This window comes from Sinohyriopsis cumingii, chromosome 1, assembly GCF_028554795.1.
Source record: "Sinohyriopsis cumingii isolate HCF-2022 chromosome 1, ASM2855479v2, whole genome shotgun sequence".
NCBI classification, from domain to species: domain Eukaryota; kingdom Metazoa; phylum Mollusca; class Bivalvia; order Unionida; family Unionidae; genus Sinohyriopsis; species Sinohyriopsis cumingii.
In genome coordinates, this window is record NC_142961.1 from 69562306 (window position 1) to 69588857 (window position 26552).

General features: G+C 35.3%; 1 protein-coding gene across 1 annotated transcript in view; it reads right to left on the reverse strand.

Moving 5' to 3' along the window:
- The window catches only part of LOC149807077 (FAS-associated factor 1-like), a 101945-nt gene that overhangs the window by 19414 nt on the left and 55979 nt on the right, over positions 1-26552 (reverse strand). The window contains exons 11-14 of the mRNA XM_089961557.1: positions 25980-26134; positions 22566-22702; positions 13701-13789; positions 6910-6990 (exon numbers count right to left, since the gene is read on the reverse strand). Of these exons, the coding sequence (XP_089817683.1) occupies positions 6910-6990; positions 13701-13789; positions 22566-22702; positions 25980-26134 (462 nt within the window). The remainder of the gene's footprint in view (positions 1-6909; positions 6991-13700; positions 13790-22565; positions 22703-25979; positions 26135-26552) is intronic.

Below are 26552 nucleotides of genomic sequence, written 5' to 3' on the forward strand. Positions count from 1 at the left end.
AACAAACTGATTAGCTATCTCCAGCTGACCACAGTTGATGAAAGGCTTTGACATCACAGTAACATATAGGTGTAGAACAGCATTTTCTTGCTAAAATTGCACACGAGACAAGTATTTGCTTTAGGATAATCGGTGAATATTTATTGAATCTATCCAGTGATGCAATCAAGACTTGCAAGTTCTAATAAAATGAACATGATTTCTCTCTTTCTTTTTGGTCAGTATTTTAAACTATTTCTTCTCTGAAAAATCTGGATGAAATGTTCTGGGAGAGTGCAACATGGTGTTTATCAGTGAAAAAAAAAACCAACAACATGGTATTGTACTGAGTAATTTCCAAGTCCTATTGATGAGAAAGTACAGACATTTTCATGTGCTAATGATGAACAAGTTCAGACACTTAAAACTGAATAATTTCCATGTGTCACTGATGAATGAGACATTGCCATGTGCTATTGATGAATAAATAGAGAATTCAAAGGAGAGACATTTCCATGCCCTATTGATAAATAAGTAGAGATATTTAAAACTGAATTATTTCCATATACTACTGATGAACAAGTAGAGAACTTTCCATGTGATATTGATGAAAGTGAAGACATTTCCATATGCTATTGATGAAATAGCCATTTCCATGTGCTATAGATAAATGCAAAAAGACATTTCCATGTACTATTGATGATGTAGAGACATATAAAACTGTATCATTTCCATGTGCTATTGATGAACAAGTAGAGACATTTGAAACTACTGTCTTGAGGAAATAACTAGTGCAACCATAATGATATGTTGAGATATGACAGTTTATGAGGCTACAGATCAAGTCCACATGGTTTACTACTGATACTGAGATAGAGACATCTCAAATTTGTGAGTACTGCATATCAAATGGATTTATAATTAAGGTCTGTCCGCAATGTATTTACTTTATTTGACCTTTTAAGATCCAGTATTCATTATTATTAATATCCATTACAGATAATGCACTGGCAGATTTGGGTCTGTGCAGTTTGTTAGGAGTAACCAGTAGAACAGACAATATAGACCCTGATCTGCAGGTGTATTATTCTATGGCAGATCTGTGTCTTTGATGTTTGTAGTTTGACGACTTACAAGTGAGTACATATGGTAAGATACTTGGTGTAATTTTTAAACACCAAGAAGGTTAAGTCATCTACATTTTCTTTCATCCTTATAAATTGTCTACTAGGAGACTGAGTTGCTCAAGATTTAAAATACAAGTAGTTTGAATGTACAAAGATGTGATAGGCATCACATGTTTTGCTCAAGAAATTTCAAGTAGGAATGGTGGATGGATGAACTAGGAAGAATTTTTAAAAGAAAAATGACAATTTAAAACTGTGAATATCAAAAGGTACATCTACATTAAGTAAAAGATGCCGTAAATATGTGCAGCTCTCCTGCATTTTACAAAACATAAGCTTTGTTTTAAATACATTTAAAATGAAAAACTGTGATAAGCAAATGTCAAAGCTATGTCTTGTCTAAAATGTGTACTAATTTTATAGAGAATTCTGAAATGGTTCAGAGCAGTTTGCCAGAAATGAGTGTATACTGGATGAATGGATAACCAAACATAAAAAAAAATATCATAAAAAATACTGAAATGAAGAATCCCCAAATTTCATACATATATCTTGCACACTTTTGGAATTACACTGTAGAACAAAATGATGGATGGATGACCAGATCAAAGGATGAAAATATAAAAAATACTGAAACTGATGTACTGTGAACAGCAAAACAGCACATCTTGACCATCAGTCCAAGATATGTACCAACAGCAAAACAGCACATCTAAGCCATCAGTCCAAGATATGTACCAACAGCAAAACAGCACATCTAGACCATGAGTCCATGATATGTACCAACAGTAAAACAGCACATCTAAGCCATCAGTCCAAGATATGTACCAACAGCAAAACATCACATCTTGACCATCAGTCCATGATATGTACCAACAGTAAAACAGCACATCTAAGCCATCAGTCCAAGATATGTACCAACAGCAAAACAGCACATCTTGACCATCAGTCCATGATATGTACCAACAGTAAAACAGCACATCTAAGCCATCAGTCCAAGATATGTACCAACAGCAAAACAGCACATCTTGACCATCAGTCCATGATATGTACCAACAGTAAAACAGCACATCTAAGCCATCAGTCCATGATATGTACCAACAGTAAAACAGCACATCTAAGCCATCAGTCCAAGATATGTACCAACAGCAAAACAGCACATCTTGACCATCAGTCCATGATATGTACCTACAGCAAAACAGCACATCTAAGCCATCAGTCCAAGATATGTACCAACAGCAAAACAGCACATCTTGACCATCAGTCCATGATATGTACCAACAGCAAAACAGCACATCTAAGCCATCAGTCCAAGATATGTACCAACAGCAAAACAGCACATCTTGACCATCAGTCCATGATATGTACCAACAGTAAAACAGCACATCTAAGCCATCAGTCCAAGATATGTACCAACAGCAAAACAGCACATCTTGACCATCAGTCCATGATATGTACCTACAGCAAAACAGCACATCTAAGCCATCAGTCCAAGATATGTACCTACAGCAAAACAGCACATCTTGACCATCAGTCCATGATATGTACCTACAGCAAAACAGCACATCTAAGCCATCAGTCCAAGATATGTACCAACAGCAAAACAGCACATCTTGACCATCAGTCCATGATATGTACCAACAGTAAAACAGCACATCTAAGCCATCAGTCCAAGATATGTACCAACAGTAAAACAGCACATCTTGACCATGAGTCCATGATATGTACCAACAGTAAAACAGCACATCTTGACCATCAGTCCATGATATGTACCAACAGCAAAACAGCACATCTAAGCCATCAGTCCAAGATATGTACCAACAGTAAAACAGCACATCTTGACCATGAGTCCATGATATGTACCAACAGTAAAACAGCACATCTTGACCATGAGTCCATGATATGTACCAACAGCAAAACAGCACATCTAAGCCATCAGTCCAAGATATGTACCAACAGCAAAACAGCACATCTAGACCATCAGTCCATGATATGTACCAACTGTAAAACAGCACATCTAAGCCATCAGTCCAAGATATGTACCAACAGTAAAACAGCACATCTTGACCATCAGTCCATGATATGTACCAACAGTTAAACAGCACATCTTGACCATCAGTCCATGATATGTACCAACAGCAAAACAGCACATCTAAGCCATCAGTCCAAGATATGTACCAACAGCAAAACAGCACATCTTGACCATCAGTCCATGATATGTACCAACAGCAAAACAGCACATCTAAGCCATCAGTCCAAGATATGTACCAACAGCAAAACAGCACATCTTGACCATCAGTCCATGATATGTACCAACAGCAAAACAGCACATCTAAGCCATCAGTCCAAGATATGTACCAACAGCAAAACAGCACATCTTGACCATCAGTCCATGATATGTACCTACAGCAAAACAGCACATTTAAGCCATCAGTCCAAGATATGTACCAACAGCAAAACAGCACATCTTGACCATCAGTCCATGATATGTACCAACAGTAAAACAGCACATCTAAGCCATCAGTCCAAGATATGTACCAACAGTAAAACAGCACATCTTGACCATGAGTCCATGATATGTACCAACAGTAAAACAGCACATCTTGACCATCAGTCCATGATATGTACCAACAGCAAAACAGCACATCTAAGCCATCAGTCCAAGATATGTACCAACAGTAAAACAGCACATCTTGACCATCAGTCCATGATATGTACCAACAGTAAAACAGCACATCTTGACCATCAGTCCATGATATGTACCAACAGCAAAACAGCACATCTAAGCCATCAGTCCAAGATATGTACCAACAGCAAAACAGCACATCTAGACCATCAGTCCATGATATGTACCAACTGTAAAACAGCACATCTAAGCCATCAGTCCAAGATATGTACCAACAGTAAAACAGCACATCTTGACCATCAGTCCATGATATGTACCAACAGTAAAACAGCACATCTTGACCATCAGTCCATGATATGTACCAACAGCAAAACAGCACATCTAAGCCATCAGTCCAAGATATGTACCAACAGCAAAACAGCACATCTTGACCATCAGTCCATGATATGTACCAACAGTAAAACAGCACATCTAAGCCATCAGTCCAAGATATGTACCAACAGCAAAACAGCACATCTTGACCATCAGTCCATGATATGTACCTACAGCAAAACAGCACATCTAAGCCATCAGTCCAAGATATGTACCAACAGCAAAACAGCACATCTTGACCATCAGTCCATGATATGTACCTACAGCAAAACAGCACATCTAAGCCATCAGTCCAAGATATGTACCAACAGCAAAACAGCACATCTTGACCATCAGTCCATGATATGTACCAACAGTAAAACAGCACATCTAAGCCATCAGTCCAAGATATGTACCAACAGCAAAACAGCACATCTAAGCCATCAGTCCAAGATATGTACCAACAGCAAAACAGCACATCTTGACCATCAGTCCATGATATGTACCTACAGCAAAACAGCACATCTAAGCCATCAGTCCAAGATATGTACCAACAGCAAAACATCACATCTTGACCATCAGTCCATGATATGTACCAACAGTAAAACAGCACATCTAAGCCATCAGTCCAAGATATGTACCAACAGCAAAACAGCACATCTTGACCATCAGTCCATGATATGTACCAACAGCAAAACAGCACATCTAAGCCATCAGTCCAAGATATGTACCAACAGCAAAACAGCACATCTTGACCATCAGTCCATGATATGTACCTACAGCAAAACAGCACATCTAAGCCATCAGTCCAAGATATGTACCAACAGTAAAACAGCACATCTTGACCATCAGTCCATGATATGTACCTACAGCAAAACAGCACATCTAAGCCATCAGTCCAAGATATGTACCAACAGCAAAACAGCACATCTTGACCATCAGTCCATGATATGTACCAACAGCAAAACAGCACATCTAAGCCATCAGTCCAAGATATGTACCAACAGCAAAACAGCACATCTAAGCCATCAGTCCATGATATGTACCAACAGCAAAACAGCACATCTAAGCCATCAGTCCATGATATGTACCAACAGCAAAACAGCACATCTAAGCCATCAGTCCAAGATATGTACCAACAGCAAAACAGCACATCTATACCATCAGTCCAAGATATGTACCAACAGCAAAACAGCACATCTTGACCATCAGTCCATGATATGTACCAACAGCAAAACAGCACATCTAAGCCATCAGTCCATGATATGTACCAACAGCAAAACAGCACATCTATACCATCAGTCCAAGATATGTACCAACAGCAAGACAGCACATCTTGACCATGAGTCCATGATATGTACCAACAGCAAAACAGCACATCTTGACCATCAGTCCATGATATGTACCAACAGCAAAACAGCACATCTAAGCCATCAGTCCATGATATGTACCAACAGCAAAACAGCACATCTAAGCCATCAGTCCAAGATATGTACCAACAGCAAAACATCACATCTTGACCATCAGTCCATGATATGTACCAACAGCAAAACAGCACATCTTGACCATCAGTCCATGATATGTACCTACAGCAAAACAGCACATCTAAGCCATCAGTCCATGATATGTACCAACAGCAAAACAGCACATCTAAGCCATCAGTCCAAGATATGTACCAACAGCAAAACAGCACATCTTGACCATCAGTCCATGATATGTACCAACAGCAAAACAGCACATCTAAGCCATCAGTCCAAGATATGTACCAACAGCAAAACAGCACATCTTGACCATCAGTCCATGATATGTACCAACAGCAAAACAGCACATCTAAGCCATCAGTCCATGATATGTACCAACAGCAAAACAGCACATCTATACCATCAGTCCAACATATGTACCAACAGCAAAAAGGCACATCTATACCATCAGTCCAACATATGTACCAACAGCAAAAAGGCACATCTATACCATCAGTCCAACATATGTACCAACAGCAAAAGGTACATCTGGACTACTAATCCAAGATATGTACTAAGTTTCACAGAGATATCGTGAACAGTGTACAAGTTATCCTCTGGAAATATACATTTTTATGATCAGACAGACCAACAAATAGAGAGTGGAAGCCATATTCCCCAGTGGGGGAATACAAAAAATATACTTTAGTGACTGGATGTATTTAAGTACTCTGAAATTAACTTAAATAACTGTACAATTTTTTTAATTAAAGAAATTCATCCTAGTTTGTTCCGAAACGAATTAAAATGTATACATAATCATTTTCTTCATTTTAGTGAGAACAGCAGATTTTATCCTGAATGGTAGAAAGGGCATTAATTTGCAGTCAAAGGTTCAAACATTTTTGTTGCACATATTTAATATTTTCTTCCTCAAGATATTTTGCCTTATCCACTTTGTGTTGTACCTGATGCAGAGACAGATTTGATTTTTGAATGTGTATAATTATTTTTCTCCAATGAATAAGTTCAATATTAATACTCCATAGCACTTAGTACTCTCCTGTATAACACTGTTCATTTGCCAAAGAACTGACATTATAAGAGAGAGCCTTACTCAGACAGATGCTCAAAATATGGCTGCATTGTAAGAGCGCATTAAAAAACTTAAAACAGATTATTTAATGACATGAAATATAATTATAATAGGTTCTCATAAGCTAAATTCACAAACTTGGCAAAGTAGCAATGATAAAACAAAATTTACCCAATGTAATGGGATCCATCACCACCCACATTTATTTAGGGGCTGCAATATAATGAAAGGCCTTATAGTGAGGGAGAATTGTATTATACTAACAAGTACCTTTTTCCTGTCTGCTTCCAAGGATGCCCTGTATGCAGCATTTTGCTCCTGTAAGATTTTCTCCCTTGCTTCTCTCTCTGCCTGTGAATTGAATATCAAATGTTTCTTTACAATGATTCACTCTCAAAACCATGAACTCCAGCACCATGAATTTCTTTTCACAATGGGACAGGGCTATAGCTCTAGGGCAATCCCTTTTAATTTATTAAAAGCCTCCTGATATTTATCAGACCAATGAAACTTGCATTTCTTACTTAACAAATCTGTCAGAGATTCATTAATTAAGGAAACAAAATTGGGCAATCTTTTTTTATAACATCCAGCCATAACTGAAAAAATTGCAAGAGCTGCTTTTCACTAACAGGCACTTGGGAATTCAGAGATAGCATTAATCTTAACTTCAACAGGTTTAATTTGACTCTGCCCCACAGTATGTTCTAAAAATGTAACAAAAGACAGCAAAATTCATTTTACAATAAATATCACATTTGCGTCACTGAGTTGATCAAAGAATTTCCATTTTCTCATAAGGACCCTATTTTTCACAAAATAACAAATTGGGATTTGCACGGCTTCAGTTTCGCTAATAGAACTTGGAAACAAACAGGAGATTTTAAGATCTTGTTCCTGTTCAACGAGTGATTGTCAATTGTCACCCTGATTAGAATAAAGAGAATGAACAGTAAAAAGATGATCATTGTGATCAATATCATTTGATTAATCAATACTAGGAGCAAAAGTGACCTCATCTAAATACTGATCAATAAATGTGTCAGCTAAAGAAACAATTTCCTGATCAACATCATTCTCAAGTGATCAAAAGTTGGATATAAATTAGGAATTTCAATCTCAATTGAATCACCGTTTTGATCCAAACAAGGTTTGTCAGTTAAAAATGGATTAACTACAACCTTATCTCCAGCTAGGTCAATGCCAAGTAATAAATTAAGACTTTCAATGGGAAAAGAATCCAACAGCCACACGTCCTGAGACTAAGTCTGATGACAAAATTTACACAATGGAGAGGAACATTAACAGAGCTGCATTTCACTCCCTTGATATGAAAACTTTCACAAGAAAGTTGTAGTACTAATAGGAATGTATACAATCATCTAGTTTGATGAATCCAGCATAAACAGTGCTAGGGACTAAAACCAAGGCAATGAAGCATCAATATAGGTTACAGTATCCTAATTCTGTGATGAGGGTGTAGTACCGTATTTCATGTCATTTTTCATACATGAAAAAATAATTAATTTCAGGGTACGAAAAATTATATGTAAAATAAATAATTATCATTTGATGGTACTGACCATGTACGAAAAATAAAGGGATCATACCTGAACAAGTTCTACAGAACAAATGCTACTTGACAACCAAACAGTACAAACATACAAAGTAAACATATATTTTCTGACTCATTATGTTCTCAACTGAAGAATATAATTACAATAAAAATCAAAGATTTTTGTTGTTATTAGTGAGAGAGAGAGAGGATTATGTCTCAGTGTGCAAGCTCATCTGCATTTAGAGCATTATGTAGCTGTTATGTTGTGAAATGTAATTAAGTTGGTTTGAACATGTATAGTTATGGGTATTATTTATTGGTAAATTGTACACAACGATATGAGACCACATTATCAAGAAATTGTATTTTTACATTAACAATAATCTCATTATCAAATTGCAATAAAAAAATAAAGAACTTGAAATCACGTTTAGTTAATGCGTGTGAGTGCACCTGCGTATGTGTGTGTGTGTGTGTCAGAGGGAGAAATAAAACAAAATTTTGTCAGTGTACAAGACCGTATTTATTTAGGGTGGTTTTTATTTGTAGCCTTTGCAAAGAGAAAAAAAAGACTGTTACCTGACGATTGTGATAATCCTCATGTATTACAACCCTACTATATTCCATTATCAATAAACACCGCTAAATCAAATTCTTGTTTTAATTATGATGTACACTGTCACAACAACCACATAGCTATGCAGTGTTATTTACACAGTAATTAAACATGCTTAGCATTTTGGGTTATTCCAGTTGAAACCTGATTGAGGGCAAGAATCAACAGAAGATGTCAAATCAGTGAAGCTGCCAGTAGGGAAATAAGGCTCTCTTTAGGGAAATGTAAATCTGTCAATGTGCTACTGAAGCTGTTGTCCATACTGCAGACGTTATAAGGACAAGCAATCATACGCATTACTTGTTATTCGAACTTGCCAACGAAGATAATAGTAGGATATATTGTAGAATAAATTTGTAATAAAATGTTAATTACATCCAAGTCAAAACAGAACAAGTACTTAAAAGATAGTATATGTATATATATGAATAGATTTAACGGAGTCTGTGACTTTCATATTTACGATAGAAAATGACTAGGTTTTTATATTTTATATTTGTATGACTATAATGAAACAATAAAACTAGTTGACCAATGGTCTGTGGTTTTCACTTTAGCATGTACTAAGATGTAATTTTTGTGGATAAGAAAACACAAAAGGTCTTCCAAACTCATTTTAAAATGCACGTGGTGTTTTGTTATGGTGATGGACCTAATAAGGAGGATTAATTAATGATAATATTTAAAGGTAAGGTCTGTTAAGTCCTTTGTCCATTTTTTAATAAACACCAGTTGATATTGTAATGACAATAAGAGGGCTTATGCACATGGGTGCTTGCAGGATTTTTTGCAAAAGGGGGGGGGGTCAGTCACTTATGGCCAGGAGAGTTAGTATAGTAAGCAGTCTGAAACTTAAGCTAATATTTACTCTGCATTTTGAACAGAATCTTGTGACATATTTTCAACTTCATTTGCATGATTAAACTTGTCAGAATTGTATGCTGCAGGCACCCATGCTTATGCATCAATCATTGTATTTTCTCACCAACAATTATTAATTTTTGTAAAAAGAAAATGGCAATATGCTATTTTCGATCTTTTTTGCAAATGTAAATCTTAGAAGAAATTTTATGTCTGATAATTTAATGGATATTTTTGAAAAATACAAAGTGATATGTATGAAAAATTATGATACATTTAAATTATTATTTTGATAACTGTATTGTGTACAAAAAACTAAAGGGTACGAAAAAATAAACGAAATATGGTAAACATCAAGATGCATCCTCTCACCAAATTAAGATTAGCATAATACTATGTAAACAGGGCGCTAAAAAACAAACCCTATTTGGTTTTGACATAAATTCCTAAAATTTAACCTAAGCCAAAAAATGTGAAATGTTGATCACAGTGGGATTCTATTGTATTAAGGGTGTGGTACTAATAGAGATGAATACAATCATCCAGTTTGATGATTCTGTAGTTTCAGTCTACATGCCTGGCAGCTTGTACACCCCATAAAATGTTTCTGAAACAATGTACAAACCATACTCATTTCATTCACTGATCTGTTACCAAGCAGTCCTAAAAATATTGTCTTCACATTTTAAACCAAATGGAAGTTTTCAATGTGAACAAAAGAGCCTGCTCAATGTCATTTTATGAATACTGGAAGCATCAATTTTCTGTAAGGTGTAGAAGCAAGGCCTACACACAAATAGAAGTTAACACGCTAAAAAAATGGTAAAAAGTTATGTGCTTATATCTTAATGATACATAAATTTACAGAATTATACTGAGCTTACAGAACACAATGAACTATATCAATCATGTTGAAGAGCAACACCTACTCGCCTTTGCAAATACGAATGTTGTGTTAGGACTTAAGTTCTGTAAAGTGACATGCAATGAATCTGACAGTGTTGGGAGCTGCTTGGTAACACAACTGAGTTAAAAATTGTAAATCAGTGAATGAAATGAGTAAATTCTGAGCAATTTTTATATCCTTGATGCTTTTTGTTTTCAAAATCAGAAGGGGGTGGGCTACAAGATGGTAGAGTTGGCTGAAAAAATACTAGCATAAACAGAGCTTGAGAAATAAATTTACAAATGAACAATTTGTTAAAGTATGTGAAACATAGAATACAGGCCACAATGACCTACCTTTGCAATGAGTGCAGTTTATATATATATATATATATATATATAATAGGCCAGTAAAATGTGAAATGCTGGTCCTTTCTTGCAACAATATGGTTCTACTAGAAATAATTTATTTTTGCATAAACAGAGCTTGAGAAGTAGACAAGTTTGAGAAGTAGAAATGTAAGTCACAGAGACTTATGATTTCTGTACAGGTGTGGTACTAACAGAGATGTATACAACTGTCAAGTTAATTATTATTGCACCTAAAGTTAAAACACATTAATTTCACCAAAATTAATGATGCATGAATATATGGGTCATAGCTGCCACCAAGCTTCATGATTCCAAGTATAACTGTATGCATAAAAGCTTAAGCATGAGCTCAATGGAAAAAACTTAAATTGTGCCAGAAAAAATTAAATTTAAGTCACACTGCCATTCTTTTATTTTAAAGTGTGGTACCTAGAGATTGAAATAATCGTCAAATTTGTTGATTTTTGTAAAAATAGAACTTGGGAAATAAACTTCAAAATCAAAATTCAAGTTAGCCAAATTCAGTGAAGTATAAAATATATCATATTGACCCATTATATAATGCTGGTGTAGTACTTTTCAAAACTCATACTCTCACCAAGTTTTATTATTCCAGGTATGTGTGTGTGTATATAAATATAAATATTATATATATATATATATATATATATATATATATATATATATATATATATATATACACACACACACACACACACACAAAGTGCGATAATCCTGAGCAAAACAGAAGAACTGAACCAAGAATGTACATGTACAAAGTTAATACATCTGCCCCCCTCCCCTAGGGGCAGATTCTACCAAACCCATTCCAAGTTAATGCCTAGGACCTAGAAATAATTAATGGTTGATGTGCAGTAAGGTTCCATACATGTAGATGCTTTTGAATGTATGGACACAGATGCTGATGTCAAGACTAGGAATGGTTACCATAGCTTTCCTCTATGCTAAAAATGGAACTGACACGAACACATTCATAAAAGGAACATGTAGGTTCGTGATATTCAAACCAAATTGCATAAGAATATGTTGAATGGTTCTTTACCTGTGTTGGTTACAAGCAACATCCCATGTGAAATATGATAATATAAAGTTACTTGTGAGGGCCCTAACACTATCCCAAATGACACTGATGGGGTAAAGTCCGTAAAAGGTCCATCTAGCTCTATGGGGCAAAGTTTGTACCAAATCTGATTTGAATATGTCCAATTGTACTTGAATGTTGCCAGTTAAAAGAACATCCCATAAGAAGATGTGAAGTTAAATTGTCATAGGCCATAACTCTAACCAAAATGGAAGTGATGAAAAAAAACAACATATCTAAGTCTATGAGACAATGTACACACAAAACTTCATCAAAATATATTCAGTGGTAACCAAGTTATGCTGGTTACAAGGATCTGCTGCAGGAGAGATATAAAACTCTGAAAAATGGCATTAACTCAATACAAATTGGGCCTAAAAAGACAAACCTGTTAAAAGGAACATCCATACATCATAGGCTATTCACCTACCAAATGGCATCAATTATATATAGGGAGTGAAGGGGCTTTGTTGGTTATAAGAAGTGTGTTGTTGTTGTTGTAGGGTTTAACGCCATTTTTCAGCACAAGATAGGCTATACATAGCGGCCAGTATAATTGGTGGAGGAAGAACCCTGGAAAACCCCAGGAAGAACCACCGACCCACGAGAAGCTACTGGCAGGCTTTCTCACGCACCAACATTAGCCGAGGCTGAGACTCGAACTCGCGCAGACAGAGGTGAGATGGCAGTGATCCGTAACGGTGAGCGCTTTAGACTACTCGGCCACTCGGGGCCCCTATAAGAAGTGTGACTAGATGGATGGATGGAGAGTAAAGATGATTACTACAGGGCTCAAACATATTGATGTGGGTCCCTAATAAACATGTAATAAAATAAGGATCAATACATGTGCTCTGCATCGTCTACTTATAATACTCTGTAATTTAACACTGACTGTCTACATGCTGATTAAACCAAAAAGGACTCTGTAACTTACCAAATATTTACACCAATTGTCTATATCCTGACTCAAAACAAAGGCTAGAAATGTTAATTTATTAATTCATGTGCAAAGAAAAAAATGCTCTCTTCATACCAAAGATATCTGTGAAAATAAGGAAAATAAAAATAAAACAATGTACCTTTCTGAAACCAAGCCCTGTTTGGAACATAAATCTTAGTTATATTATAGAAGTGGAAACTATGCAGAGGTTTGATTAGTATTCAGAAGTCTTATTAAGACAAAATATGTGGCCAGTCTGAAGAGGTAACTGGGATTAAGACAAAGTAAGTGGCCAGTCTGATGAGCAAACTGGGATTAAGACAAAGTAAGTGGCCAGTCTGAAGAGGTAACTGGGATTAAGACAAAGTAAGTGGCCAGTCTGACGAGCAAACTGGAATTAGGACAAAATATGTGATCAGTTTGAAAAGGAAACTGTGATACAATAGGCCAATTTTGAAAAGATTTAGTGTTATCACGTGGTATACATGGCTTAAAGATAACTGATTACAGGTGATTGCTAATAGCAAAAATGGAACATAGCTCATGATATACAGATAAGAAATCTTTGCTCGAATAAACAGCATAATTACCAGTTCCTAGTTACAGGACAGAATGTTGGACTACTTTGTTCCAACAGCTCTGAATGAAGTCAACAGGATCTTTAACAAATGACTGCATAGTAAGAATAAGTCTGTTTGGTTTAACATGTTGGGAAAATACTGACCTCTTCAACAATTTCTGCTTTCTGCTGTTCTCTAAACACTTCATAATCTTGGATTAAATGTGTCATTAGACCATCAATATCTTCATTACCTGAAGAAGATAATCAACAGTTCCAATTTTTATCTGCATATACCGTTTGTGGATGAGCTGACCATTTTTACTTAAAAACTTGATTCATGCAGAGTATGGGTTTTCTTCTTAATGTGACATACAATTTTTTTTGTTAAATCTAGGGGCAATATTGGAAACTTGATGTCTGCAGCACATTCAAATACCTTATTTCATGTAATTTTTCATACACAAAAAAAAATTATTATTACTTTCAGTGTACAAAAAAACTGTACTCAAATAAGGTCTATGGAACATGATACTCGACAACCGAACAGTACTAACATACAAAATAAATGTAAATGTTTTGTTTCAGTCTGCTCTCAACTCAAGAATCCAATTAAAATAAAAATATAAGTACCAAAAAGACTTTCATTTTTATTAGTGAATGAGAGAGAGAGAGAGAGAGAGAAAAAGAAAGAGATGAAAGACAATGTCTCAGCGTGTAATCTCATCTGCATTTAGAGCATATTTCTTTGTAGCTGTTACGATGTGTTGTGTTGGCAAAATGATTAAGATGGTCTGAACATGTATTAGTTATTGGTAAATTGTATGCAGCAATATGAGCCCACGTCAAGAAGTTAAATGCAACTTGGCAACTTGTATTCTTACAAAAATAGTAACCATCTCAAAAAATATAAAAGAACTCGAAAAAACTTGTTTATAGTTAATGCATCTGTGTTTGAGAGACAGAACAAGAGCAAAGAGATTCAACAGGAGTGATCAAATTAGTAAGGCTATCAATAGGGAAATAATGCTATCTTTTGGGAAATGAAAATCTTTCAATGTTGTTTACAAGCAAGTATATTGCTTCCATTTTTGTGCAAGTTGGGACAACCTGTATTTGCATTTATATTTGTCTTTTGCTGTATAAATACTGTTTGATGTAATAGAAGTTTTGACTGAATTTGTGTATTCCTTTCCATAAGTTTAATTCCAAAAATATACTTCTCAAGTTTTCTGCTAGTGCACATTGCCTGATAAGGGATCACTCACCTTGTTTTTAAGTTGACATTTCTTATGACTGTGCTGTGAATTTAATACCTGTTCAGTGTCAAGAAGAATTCTACAACTTCTTGTGTCTGTTTGATGTTAATCCCTTGGCTTGTAACAACCTTTGATTGAGCAGTGAGTTTGATACTTGCTCTGTGCCAAGTAACAGAGGGTGGTTATTTGAACTATGTGATCTTGCTGCACAAATGACACATGTTCAGTTGCAGCTTTTAATAGATTTCACACACTGTATGATAACTGCGTTACTTAATAAGCACAAGCTAAGCCTGGTATTATGGGTACAACTGGGATCAGGTTCTCATCTGTAAAATGTTTCATTTATACAGGAGGTGAACTAGTGACAGTATCAAGGGTACTAATTTTATCTATAATGCCTTGCTGAAATTTACTCACACTAGCTTGTAACAAGAGTCCTCAATGGGACTGACACTCTACTGGGCGAAAAGAATTTACAGGCATTTAAGATAAGACCATTTCTTCCTTTTACCCATCCAGTTTTGAAACCATCTCTGATATTCTTCAGCAACAGTAAGATTTTAAAATTAGCTGTTGTTTTAAAAATACTGGATGTCTGCTTAGCACCATTTAGGACAAAGTAGACATCATTTTGGTGAAAAAGCCAATATAATGAGACATGACTGCAAGACTTACGACAATCATTAGAATCATGGATGTATGACTGGCAGCATTTTCATGTAAGACCAAAGTGGTATCATAAGAAGTCTATAGGTCAAAACACCATGTTGATATAGCTATCTTTTGGAGATGAGTAGAGATACCATTAGAAATCTCTTAGTGAAAACATGTTGATATGACCATCATTTCAAGTGGAGTAGAACTAACAAGATTTTTAAGATGGTCAATGTGTTGGCCATATTTGATGTCCGAGCAGCATCGTTATCATTTAGGACCAACCATATCATGGGGTGAGTTTAGGTGTAAAGTTTCAAGGCAATTCTCCAAGTAGTTTAAGTCGAGCAGCATTAACAAACAGAGGGATCATGGACAAATGACCATCCCATATCTTCTGGTCCATGACAAGTAGAGCTCATAAAAATGTTCAATTTATACTGGAGAGTTGGCCATATTTAATGTCTGAGCAGCATCGTTATCATTTAGGACCAACTATATCATGGTACAACTAATAATAATAATAATGGTGCAACTACATTTCTAGCTGAAATTGAAATTATTTTACCAGTTCAATATAAGAGAAATCATGTGTTGTGATGGTCTGAAGTTATCATATCTAATTTGGGGAAGTATTTTCTCTGACAATCACTCAAAGGGACTGAAGATCTACAGACTGCAAAGAATTTCCAGGAACTCAAGACAAAACCTGTGCTTCCTTTTAATTGCTGAGTGCAAAAACCATCTCTGATATTCTTCAGCAATTAAAATTACAATTCAATTAGCTGCTGTTGTGGACAATGGGATGTCAGACTGGTACCATTTATGACCAATAAGACATTATAAAAAGTCCTTTGGAGGGAAGCCAATTTTAGAAAAGTAACATTTTAGAAAAGTAACAGCGATATTTTCAAGATGGTTGCTGTAATGGATATCAGATTAGCACAATTTTCATTTAGGACCAACTAACTGTCAAAAGAAGTCTTTTGGTAAAAACAAAGAATAAATATAATCAGCCAATTAGGAATAGTGATAACAAGATTTTCAAATTGACCTTTGTTGTGGCAATATTGAAAGTCAGTTGTTTTTGTTCATTTTGTTTCTTTCCTGGACCCTGGTTTGGTTTTTCACTTCAAAGCAATGAAAGCTTATGCAGGACTGGCCAGATTTCCCTATGCATGTCCACTAATGGGTGACATCAGGCCAACTGCTGACAGACAAGTCCAAATTTTAACCAAACATGGGCAGTACTTCCCAATCTATATCCCACAGCTAAGGGTACATGAAAACTGTTACTTGCATAAAGTTAATTATTTGTCTTTATGTTAAGTAACTTTTATGCAACATCTCATAGTCTCTGTTAGATAATGTTTGCCACTACTCTCTGATATGTCAACTGTTATTAAATGTTATGGGGAAATATAAGACTCAATAGATGGGTCCATATCCACATAAAATCTTGGCATAAAGATAAATAATCAAGATTCTTCAGTCACTAATTCTAAGAATCCTTAGTTATGAAATATAAGCTGCCACATTAAGCCCAATGTTGGGGCTGGTAACATTTTGACTTTTCAACAGGCAATTGGTTTAATGTCGTGTATTAGTTTAATGACATTATAGACTTGCACCGCTAGTGCATCTCGAGACTGCGGATCGAAATCGATACTGTTCAGAGTTAGGTGTACCTTTTACTGAAGTAACTGTTGTATTTACAGGTGGAGACTGATTCTAATGTATCTCTTTTGAAGTAACTTCATTTTTTTATTCCAAGCTATTTATAAGGAGTAACACCAGAGTAAAGAATGCATTCACACAATACACATTTTTCTTAGGAGCAAAGCAAGCTAAAATAGGATGGATTTTTCTTTTTTAGAAAGTTAATGTTGCATTTCATTTGAAAAGAACATTAAAAAGGAATAATGTGTGTTTTCAGCATTGTATTGAACTAACATACATGAGAATCATACCTCAAAATCAACCGAAATTACCCCATGTTTTCAATATTTACAAGACATTCTTGGGGAGTGGGGGGGGGGGGTAGGGTGAAAAAAATGTATTCATCCAAATCAGAAGTATCAGATACTTTGAATATAGTAAATTTCATTGAAACCATTTAGCTTGAGGATTTAAAACACTGGATATGTGTGTGCACGTGTGTGTGTGTATATATATATATGCTCATTTTTGTCTCTGTTAACTTTACATTGTCAGAATTGTGCAGTATTTAACGATATTGAACACCTTCATATTGCACGCTCATGCATGTGTGCCCAATAGTAGTATAATGTATTAACCACTTTGTAAACAGGTTCTGTACACTCATGTAGTAGACCTTTAGGATTTGGTTGATTAAATGTTTCTGAATGAACTAAAGCATCTGTTTTGTGGACTGCCACATACCACTGCTTTAAGATATTCTGTGTTAACTTTTATAATATAATGTTTCAAATTTAGGCTAGCGATAGACGCCATACAGGTCATAACATTGCTGGGGTCCCTACAAATAGCATGCAAGTGACAAGACATAAACATGTCTTCTTTAGCTGGTAATAAGAATGTATATTTTTTTTTACATCCTGAATTTCCTCTAAATGTACTTTCTTATTTCTGCAAATCTGAATTACATGAGCTGTCATGGGTTCTAAAGCTTGATCACACAATTCGAAATTGTACTGTAATTCTGACTATATTCCAATATTCCATAGCATCTTTTTGATAATTACAACTGAGAGAGTTCATATTCCGCCCCCCCCCACATTATGATTCCAAACATTCAATGACAGAACAGAAACACACAGGCAGATGAGTCAACACGATGCTCCTTCACTGCTCAAATCAGATGTTACTTCATGTAGAACTGACACAGATAAATCCAGTCCATAATCACAAAATTTAATAGAACTGAAGAAAAAAAAAACCAAAACCCATTCATTCCAGACCAAATGCTGCAATGCACATTCATTCACAATATGACTCTAAATTTCTATTTTAAGTAGACCAAAATGACGATTTCTTTTGAAAGTGATGTCAAGCACTTGACTAAGTTCAAATTTCGCTGAGAGGCATTACGTGATAATTTATAATGCTGTTGTGTACTGATGAATCTGTGCTTGAATGTGTATTTAGTTTGGAATACAGCATAAATTCAATTACTCTGTTTCTCGTAGTGTATTTTTGTTTATATAATTAAGTCTCAGGTAGAAAATGAAAATGAGTGTATAATAAAAAGGTTACTGCATTTGTATGGGGAACTATGAACTCATTTTGTCAGATGGATATACCGCACTCCCAAGGTCGTGCAGTATCTATCCGAAAAAAACTTGTTCATATTTTCCCATACAAATGCAGTAACTTATATATACATATATGCGTGGACATAAATACAATATATGGAATATACAAAAGAAAAAAGTTAAATGCATACCTCTCAAAACCTTTCTTCGTAGTTGATCATGTTTCTCCCACAACACATAAACTGATCACAATAATATTATGAATAACTTCTGCTACTTCCAGAATCCAGTTCTCTCAAATATGAAAAGACATCTTATATCTTTCATTATATATATATATATATATATATATATATATATATATATATATATATATATATATATATGGACAAAGGGGAGTAACTTGTACAAATTATCTCCTGATTCCTGCTAGATGGCCATATACTCCAGACATTATCAGTTCAAACTTAAGCGGCATTGTCAACAGGATGCTTGCATTTGCAAGGACGGGTGGGAGGGAATAATAGTAACATAACCAGGTAAGCATTTTCTAGGTCCTGTAGTTTTTCATTTTGATGATCAATGTAAAGTTGCCTGCTGATGACAACCATTTTTTTTTATATATAAAACTCATTCAGCCCCGATCCTGCCTGTATGTGTGATCTGGATTCTGCATTCAATGGCCAATCCCTTCTCCAGTCATGGTGAATGTGTGTTAGATATGTCTCTGATTGGTTACAAATGGTTTTTTCCCCAAGAATCAGACCAATATTAAGCCAATCAGAAATGATTTTACTTTCATTTGTGCAAATCTGAATCGTTCAGAAGCCAAGTGTTACTAATTGAGAGCAGTTTCACTATACATGATCTGTTCATGAAAAATCATACATGATGGTGAACGCAAGAGTGTTTTTTGATGACGATGAGAGCGAAAATGAGGAGTTTCTCAGGTTTGATCTTGAAAATAGTGAGCAAGCAGAGGAAAGATATGTTTGGCAGCTGGATATTTTGCGAGTTTAGATTCGGATATAGAAGTTACTGAGACTGAATCTAAATATGTTGCACATACATGTAATTTTGTAAATAGTGTATAAATAAGTTGTGAAAGACTTGGACAAATGAAAAAAATGCATCACTGTGTTGGCAAATTCATTTGGAATAATTGGTGAAAATTTTGTGGATTTTTATTTGATGTAAGAAGAGAAATTAATGTAAGAGTGAATGCATGTGCATGATGTTTACAAAATTTTCCAGACAGGTAAAAACTCTCTGGGGCACAAGCAGCTAGACACAGCTTAGTGCTGCTGGGGCATAGCAGCAGTGATACTGATAACCATGCTGGGGCTGAACGAGTTAAAGGAAAACATGTTACATCAATATTATAATTTTCCTGGGTACAGATCTAGGAGGTTGTTGATCTATGATTTGTCCCATCAGTAGTGGGCAATCTTGCTGTCCCTAGCTCTTGTTGTTTAAATTATTTTGGGTATTAGAAAAACTGGTGCTCATGCCAAAATTCCTTCCAAGATGACTGAGAGGGAATTGATGGCCCCATCCTAATGTTCCAGGAATGGGGATAAGAAAGTGGACAGTTTGTTGTACAACTTCATAACAAATTAGTCAAGCAGTGATCAGACTGAACTGAAGACTATAAGATGGAGAGACCATTTTGTATAAAGCTGTTGGTCTCTCCTTGATGAGTCAGCCAGGTTGTTCAGCCTGTACGTGACATGTCAGACATGTATGTTTATGCGGAGTTGGGTACACCAACAAAGGTATTCCCAAACCATAATGCAAATGTTTCATTGATTTCATCCACCCTTGTTCATAATAGTTTCAGACCTGCCAACATTGAAAAAATCAAAATCAGGAATCTGCCCCCAAATCACCATTAAAAGTCAGGAAGCAGGGTAAAAAAAATCAGGAGGTACAAGAGTAAGGTGCATATATCATGATAAAGATGTTTGTTATTTCAGTCTATTGTAAGTTGTAGATTTGCTCTGCAAAAGTTCATCATTTATTTGTCCTTGGGTGCCAAATTTGCTAACAAGAACAGCTTTCAGGGTTGATGCTGACAGGCTGGCTCTTTGGCTGCCTTTTTTTTTTTTATTATTGAGAATGCTCTTTGCTGTGCAGCATTGAAAGTATTGATAGCATTACTCTCCCAAGGGTTGGAAATAATAGTTGGCCATTTCCATCCTTTTTTTCCTGAGAGCAATCCACTAAAGGATGACTTACTTATTCATGCAAGCATTGCAGATGTCTAAACAATCTGAAATATCGTTTAAGGACCTGGACATTTTCTCCGAATGAATGGAATGAATCTACACTGATGATCTACATAGAGTTTCAGCTTTACCAAATCTACAATTATGATGCAGAACTGAATGTGGAAAGAGCTGATCATCAGTGGCAGAATTCATGATAGGCCCCATGAGTAGATGGACGATATGAAAGCATATATGATATGACTGCTTCTTGTAATCACTCAAATATTTTTGATCCCATTTCTTTTTCTTGGCTGGTGAAAAGTCAACAGATACTTCCTTTTCTTTTTTTTTTTTCTCGCTTCTTGCTGAGAAACTGATTCATTACGATGCTGAGATTTGCTGATGGGGTTGGATAAAGAGAACCACAGTGAATCAATCTATTTGTATTGGTGGCTGAAAACCGGAAATCAAGCCGGATTTGGTAAAGTACTAAGAAACACACAGACACAGAAAAACCAGAAACAGAAAAAAAGGAAAAGAAAAATGATGTTTTTGTATTTAAAAAAAGTTTTTTTTTTCACAGGGAATTGAGAAATCTGGATTTTTTTCTAAAAAATCTGGGAATCGGGAGATAGGTCCATAAATTGGGATTTTTCCTATCTTTTCAGTAGGGTTAGCAGGTCTGTAGTTTTTGTCATTATGTCTTTTCTCAATTAAAAGAGCCAAAAAGAACAAATATTAGCATGTTGGCATCTGCACAATTTTTTAAAATTAAGATGGGTTGCTCATACTCGAAAAGGTTGGGAACCATTGCTTATGACATTAAAACAACAGCACTTCTTGCCCTATAAGGACATATCTGCAATGAAATAGAGAATAGAAAGAAAATAAACCAGTACAATAAAATGTCACCACTCAACATCATATGGACAATAATGAGCAGTACAAGAATGCAAAAATAACAGTAAGTACACTGTGAAACAATAAAATGTTGATCACATCCATTATGTTGATACTGCAATTTACAATATCACCAAAATATAAATAGTGGATGGTAAAAATTAGAAAATATTTTCCTTGATTCTTGTGTGGCATTGTTGACAGTTACAAGCCAAAATTTCAACTCAAAACATCTGGGCTATGGATGGCTACCCAGTGTGAATAATATATAAGATTTACTCCTCTTCATCCATATCATCTACAGATGAAAAGACATTTATTTGATGTGTCAGGAAGGGCTGGATTCTGGAGGTAGCAGAAAGTAAATATGCTAATATGATCAGGTAAAGTATTTGATGGAGAAATGTTAAACCTCAACATTTTCTCCCCAATTATAGAATATACAAACACAAATCAAGACTAAAATTTTGAACAATTTCACACTCAATTTGTAGAATGTTTTGCTGAAAAACTTTTTTTTTCTTCTTTGTAACATAATACATTGTTACTGATGTTAAGTTTGGTTTTGGTTTGGTTTTAAGAACTGTACAGCAAATCAAAGTAAATGTCTTGCCCCAAGACACAAAATTGCAGCCAATTCAACTTGGTCAAGGCAGGATTGGAACTTACACCCCCTTCTGGTCACAAATCTTGCAAGCTAACCACCAAGCCACAACAACTTTCTGTGGAAAGTCACCATGTCAAGGGGACAATATGTACATAACTAACCTCTTACAACATCCACAACTTCTATTGCAGACCTAGACCTGGTAATGATTAACAAAACTGGAAGGTCATCTGGTTGGTAGCCTCGTACCTGTGTGGCTACTACACTACCAAAATGTCTTGTTGCCATTGTAAAGAGTCTGCAAGAGAATACAAAGTTTCAAATAACACAAGGAACATTAGTTTTAGTTACTCTTATGTATAGCTTATACTCGCTTATTAGTTAAAGTCCAACTGCACATTGCACAGACCCAGATCCCTGTGCATAATAAGCAGACCACTCAAATGACCAAAGTGGTTCTAACTTCAGCCTCAGAAGTGGGAGGTTGCAGATTCGGACCTAGGCCAAGTCATACCAAAGACTTATAAAAACGAATGCTTTGTCTGTATTCTGCCAGCGAAGGTAAAATTTATGTAGAAATTAATACTCTGCATATACTGCATCTTTATTAGCCAAGGTTCTGATATGTAAACTCTATCTACACCTTGGTGGATTGATCAGATATTTCAGAGCTTCAGGTCTGTGAATTTCATTGCATGCAGTGGCAAGCCATCACATCCAACCAAAATCAATTTGTTCAAATTTGAACATTGTTCCTACATGATCGAGAGAAAGGGGAGCAAACAAATGGAATGGACTCATAAATAAGCAATTTTCCACTGTCGGCCCATGTTGGTACAGTTACATCCTTTCCTTCAAATACACCTGTAATGGCTTCTCTCTGGTTTGTACTGATGCATTTGATGTTAAACTTATGAAGTATCCTTTTGAAGCTAATTGCCTCTACCATTTTTGGCTGATGTGAAAAGCACCCCTGTTACATGCTATTGCTTAGTTGGCATTACATACTACCTGTCACTTAAATAATCCTGAAATTACTGAATTAAACAAGTCCAATAATCTTTAAGCAATGGATAATTAAGTCTGAACTTTCACACAGTTTTGCAACAGCTACAAATTGTGTTCCTGCCAAAAATTCAAAAAAAAAGATTCTAGTCCTTTCTCATACCTTTTCCAGAACAAAAAATAAAAATTTCCAGACTTCCCAAACACAAAAGAGCAGTCATGTTACTGTTATCTGACATAGATGTTTGTAATAGCAAAAAGTTTTTCAGTACATTTCATCTTTTAATATTTTTTTCAGACACTGTCAAGACTTGGAAAGGCAATTTTCAATTTTTAGACCTTTTCAAGAATTCCAGATCTGTGCAGGAACTCTGTACAATTATCCATTCAGCAAGATTTGCCTGTATTTGATAAGGGTTTCAGTAAAATCTTGTGCTTGAAGTTGGTTAATATATGAGGCAGGCTTAAACAAAGGAATGGTTCCATTGTTTTTCAGTCGAGTTAGCATCTTCATGCCTTGATGGGCTCAAAACCACATTATATGTAGATAATGCAAAGTGCACAGAGCAAGTTATAGCTGGTCACATGTTTGGTTCACAGTGGAATGAAGACATTATCCAAACTAACTGGGATCTAAGGTGAATGTTACCACTCGTCAGCCACTGCGTTAATGCAATGCTTGTCATAAAAAGTAAGGACAGTGTTTTAAGGAAGCAATCAAACATGTACTTTAATAACCAATTAGCTTAGTGCTGTTGTCTGCATCAGCTCAATTAAATATTTAAGTGTAAGTGATTTTTCTTGACAGATGTTTGGTTTGTACACATACTGGCTATTAGACTGGCAATTATTTATTGTTATCATAGTTTTGTTCTTTGACTTCTTTACTTGGGGTAATTGAAAAGGTTATTCCATGAAATTAAATGCCAAAAAATATGAAAACTTTGACATGCAAAAGCATGGATTTAAGGACCCACAAAAATGTCTTTTACAAAATAAAACCACAACACTGAGACCCATGAAAATAATGATACTACATTGCATGGAAAAGTTAAATAAGAAGTCTGAAGAAAAGATGAAACAGAGTTTATAATGTAAAATGTAGAAGATGATAATTCTCACAACTCCCAAACAATAAATTGAAGAAGAAAAAAAAACATGCTGCTGTTTACTCTTTTACTACTGTAAATCAAAATCTGAACATTATATTAGCATAATGATACAACAGCCTCAGGTATCAGTGCATACTGGTAGGTTTTATAAGCATAATGATACAACAGCCTCAGGTATCAGTACATACTGGTAGGTTTTATAAGCATAATGATACAACAGCCTTAGGTATCAGTACATACTGGTAGGTTTTATAAGCATAATGATACAACAGCCTCAGGTATCAGTACATACTGGTAGGTTTTATAAGCATAATGATACAACAGCCTCAGGTATCAGTACATACTGGTAGGTTTTATAAGCATATTGATACAACAGCCTCAGGTATCAGTACATACTGGTAGGTTTTATAAGCATAATGATACAACAGCCTCAGGTATCAGTACATACTGGTAGGTTTTATAAGCATAATGATACAACAGCCTCAGGTATCAGTACATACTGGTAGGTTTTATAAGCATAATGATACAACAGCCTCAGGTATCAGTACATACTGGTAGGTTTTATAAGCATAATGATACAACAGCCTCAGGTATCAGTACATACTGGTAGGTTTTATAAGCATAATGATACAACAGCCTCAGGTATCAATACATACTGGTAGGTTTTATAAGCGTAATGATACAACAGCCTCAGGTATCAATACATACTGGTAGGTTTTATAAGCATAATGATACAACAGCCTTAGGTATCAATACATAATGGTAGGTTTTTAGGTGTAATGATACCATACAAATGAGTCCAATACCAATACATACTGTGATCAAAAACAACAATATGATATGCACACTTTCATTAAGAATTCCTTTTCTAAAGGTACAACAATATTTGATTGTCTACTGATTACAGTCTAGAGGTTGACTGTATAGTGATTTACTGAATAACTGTTACAGTTCTAATTAGCTAATACCGTTTGAAATGCAAACCAGATGAAATATGTCTATTTCAGCTAGTCAAAAGCTGTACAGATAAATTGAAATCATCAACAAAACCATTAAACTGAGAATACAGCCAATTGTAAATGATTATTTCAATCTGATTATTTATCTCAAACTGATCGTAACTCTTAACACATTTTTTTTATGAGTTTCAGGGATTGCAGTTTTCTCATTAAAGTTTTCTCTGTATCATCCTTTACATAACTGGTAGCAAGATTCTATCATACTGCCAAATTATGAATAAATTTTGTGCGATTCAACACATAACAAGGAGTGGGTTTTTTTTCTCATTTTGTTGAACATATCTTCATTTTATGTATACAAAATGTGAATCAGCAGTTCTCTTCATCCCTTTCTGTGGACAAACATATTCAATTAAGGCTGATAATTTTCAACTGCTAATTGATTTGTTAAATGAACAGTGATCCCAGTCCTAAACCTATCATAATAGCATTCCTTTACCTATCACTGTTGGTGTCATGCGTCATATCCCAGGCCCATACTGTGAAATTGCTGGTCAAGTAGTTGACTACTCCTTCTGAACACAAAATTTGAGAGCAGAATACATTGGATAAAATACTTCCATCATGGTGTAGGTAAATGGCAAGCATTTTTCGCTGGAAAAAAAACAACAAAAAAGCACATAGAGATTGCAAATCTTAATGAGCCCAACGCAACACCCAAAACCAATAATCCCTCAACAGGACTGATGCTTTACTGGCCAAAATGAATTTCCAGGAATCAAAGATAAGTCCTTTAATCTTTTTAACTGCTTAATGCTGAAGCATGTCTCACATTGTTGTGCAATAACAAAATTGTCAATGATCACCATGTTGGCAATATTGGATGTAAGAATGGTATCAATATCATTTAGGACCAACAAGACATCAAAAGAAGTCATTTGGTGAAAACCCAATATTGATATGACCATCCATTCAGGTAGAGCAGCAATAATATGATTTTCACAATGGCCACCACGGTGGCTATTAGGGGTGAAATGATTCATCAATATATTGACTCACTGATACTTTTGCT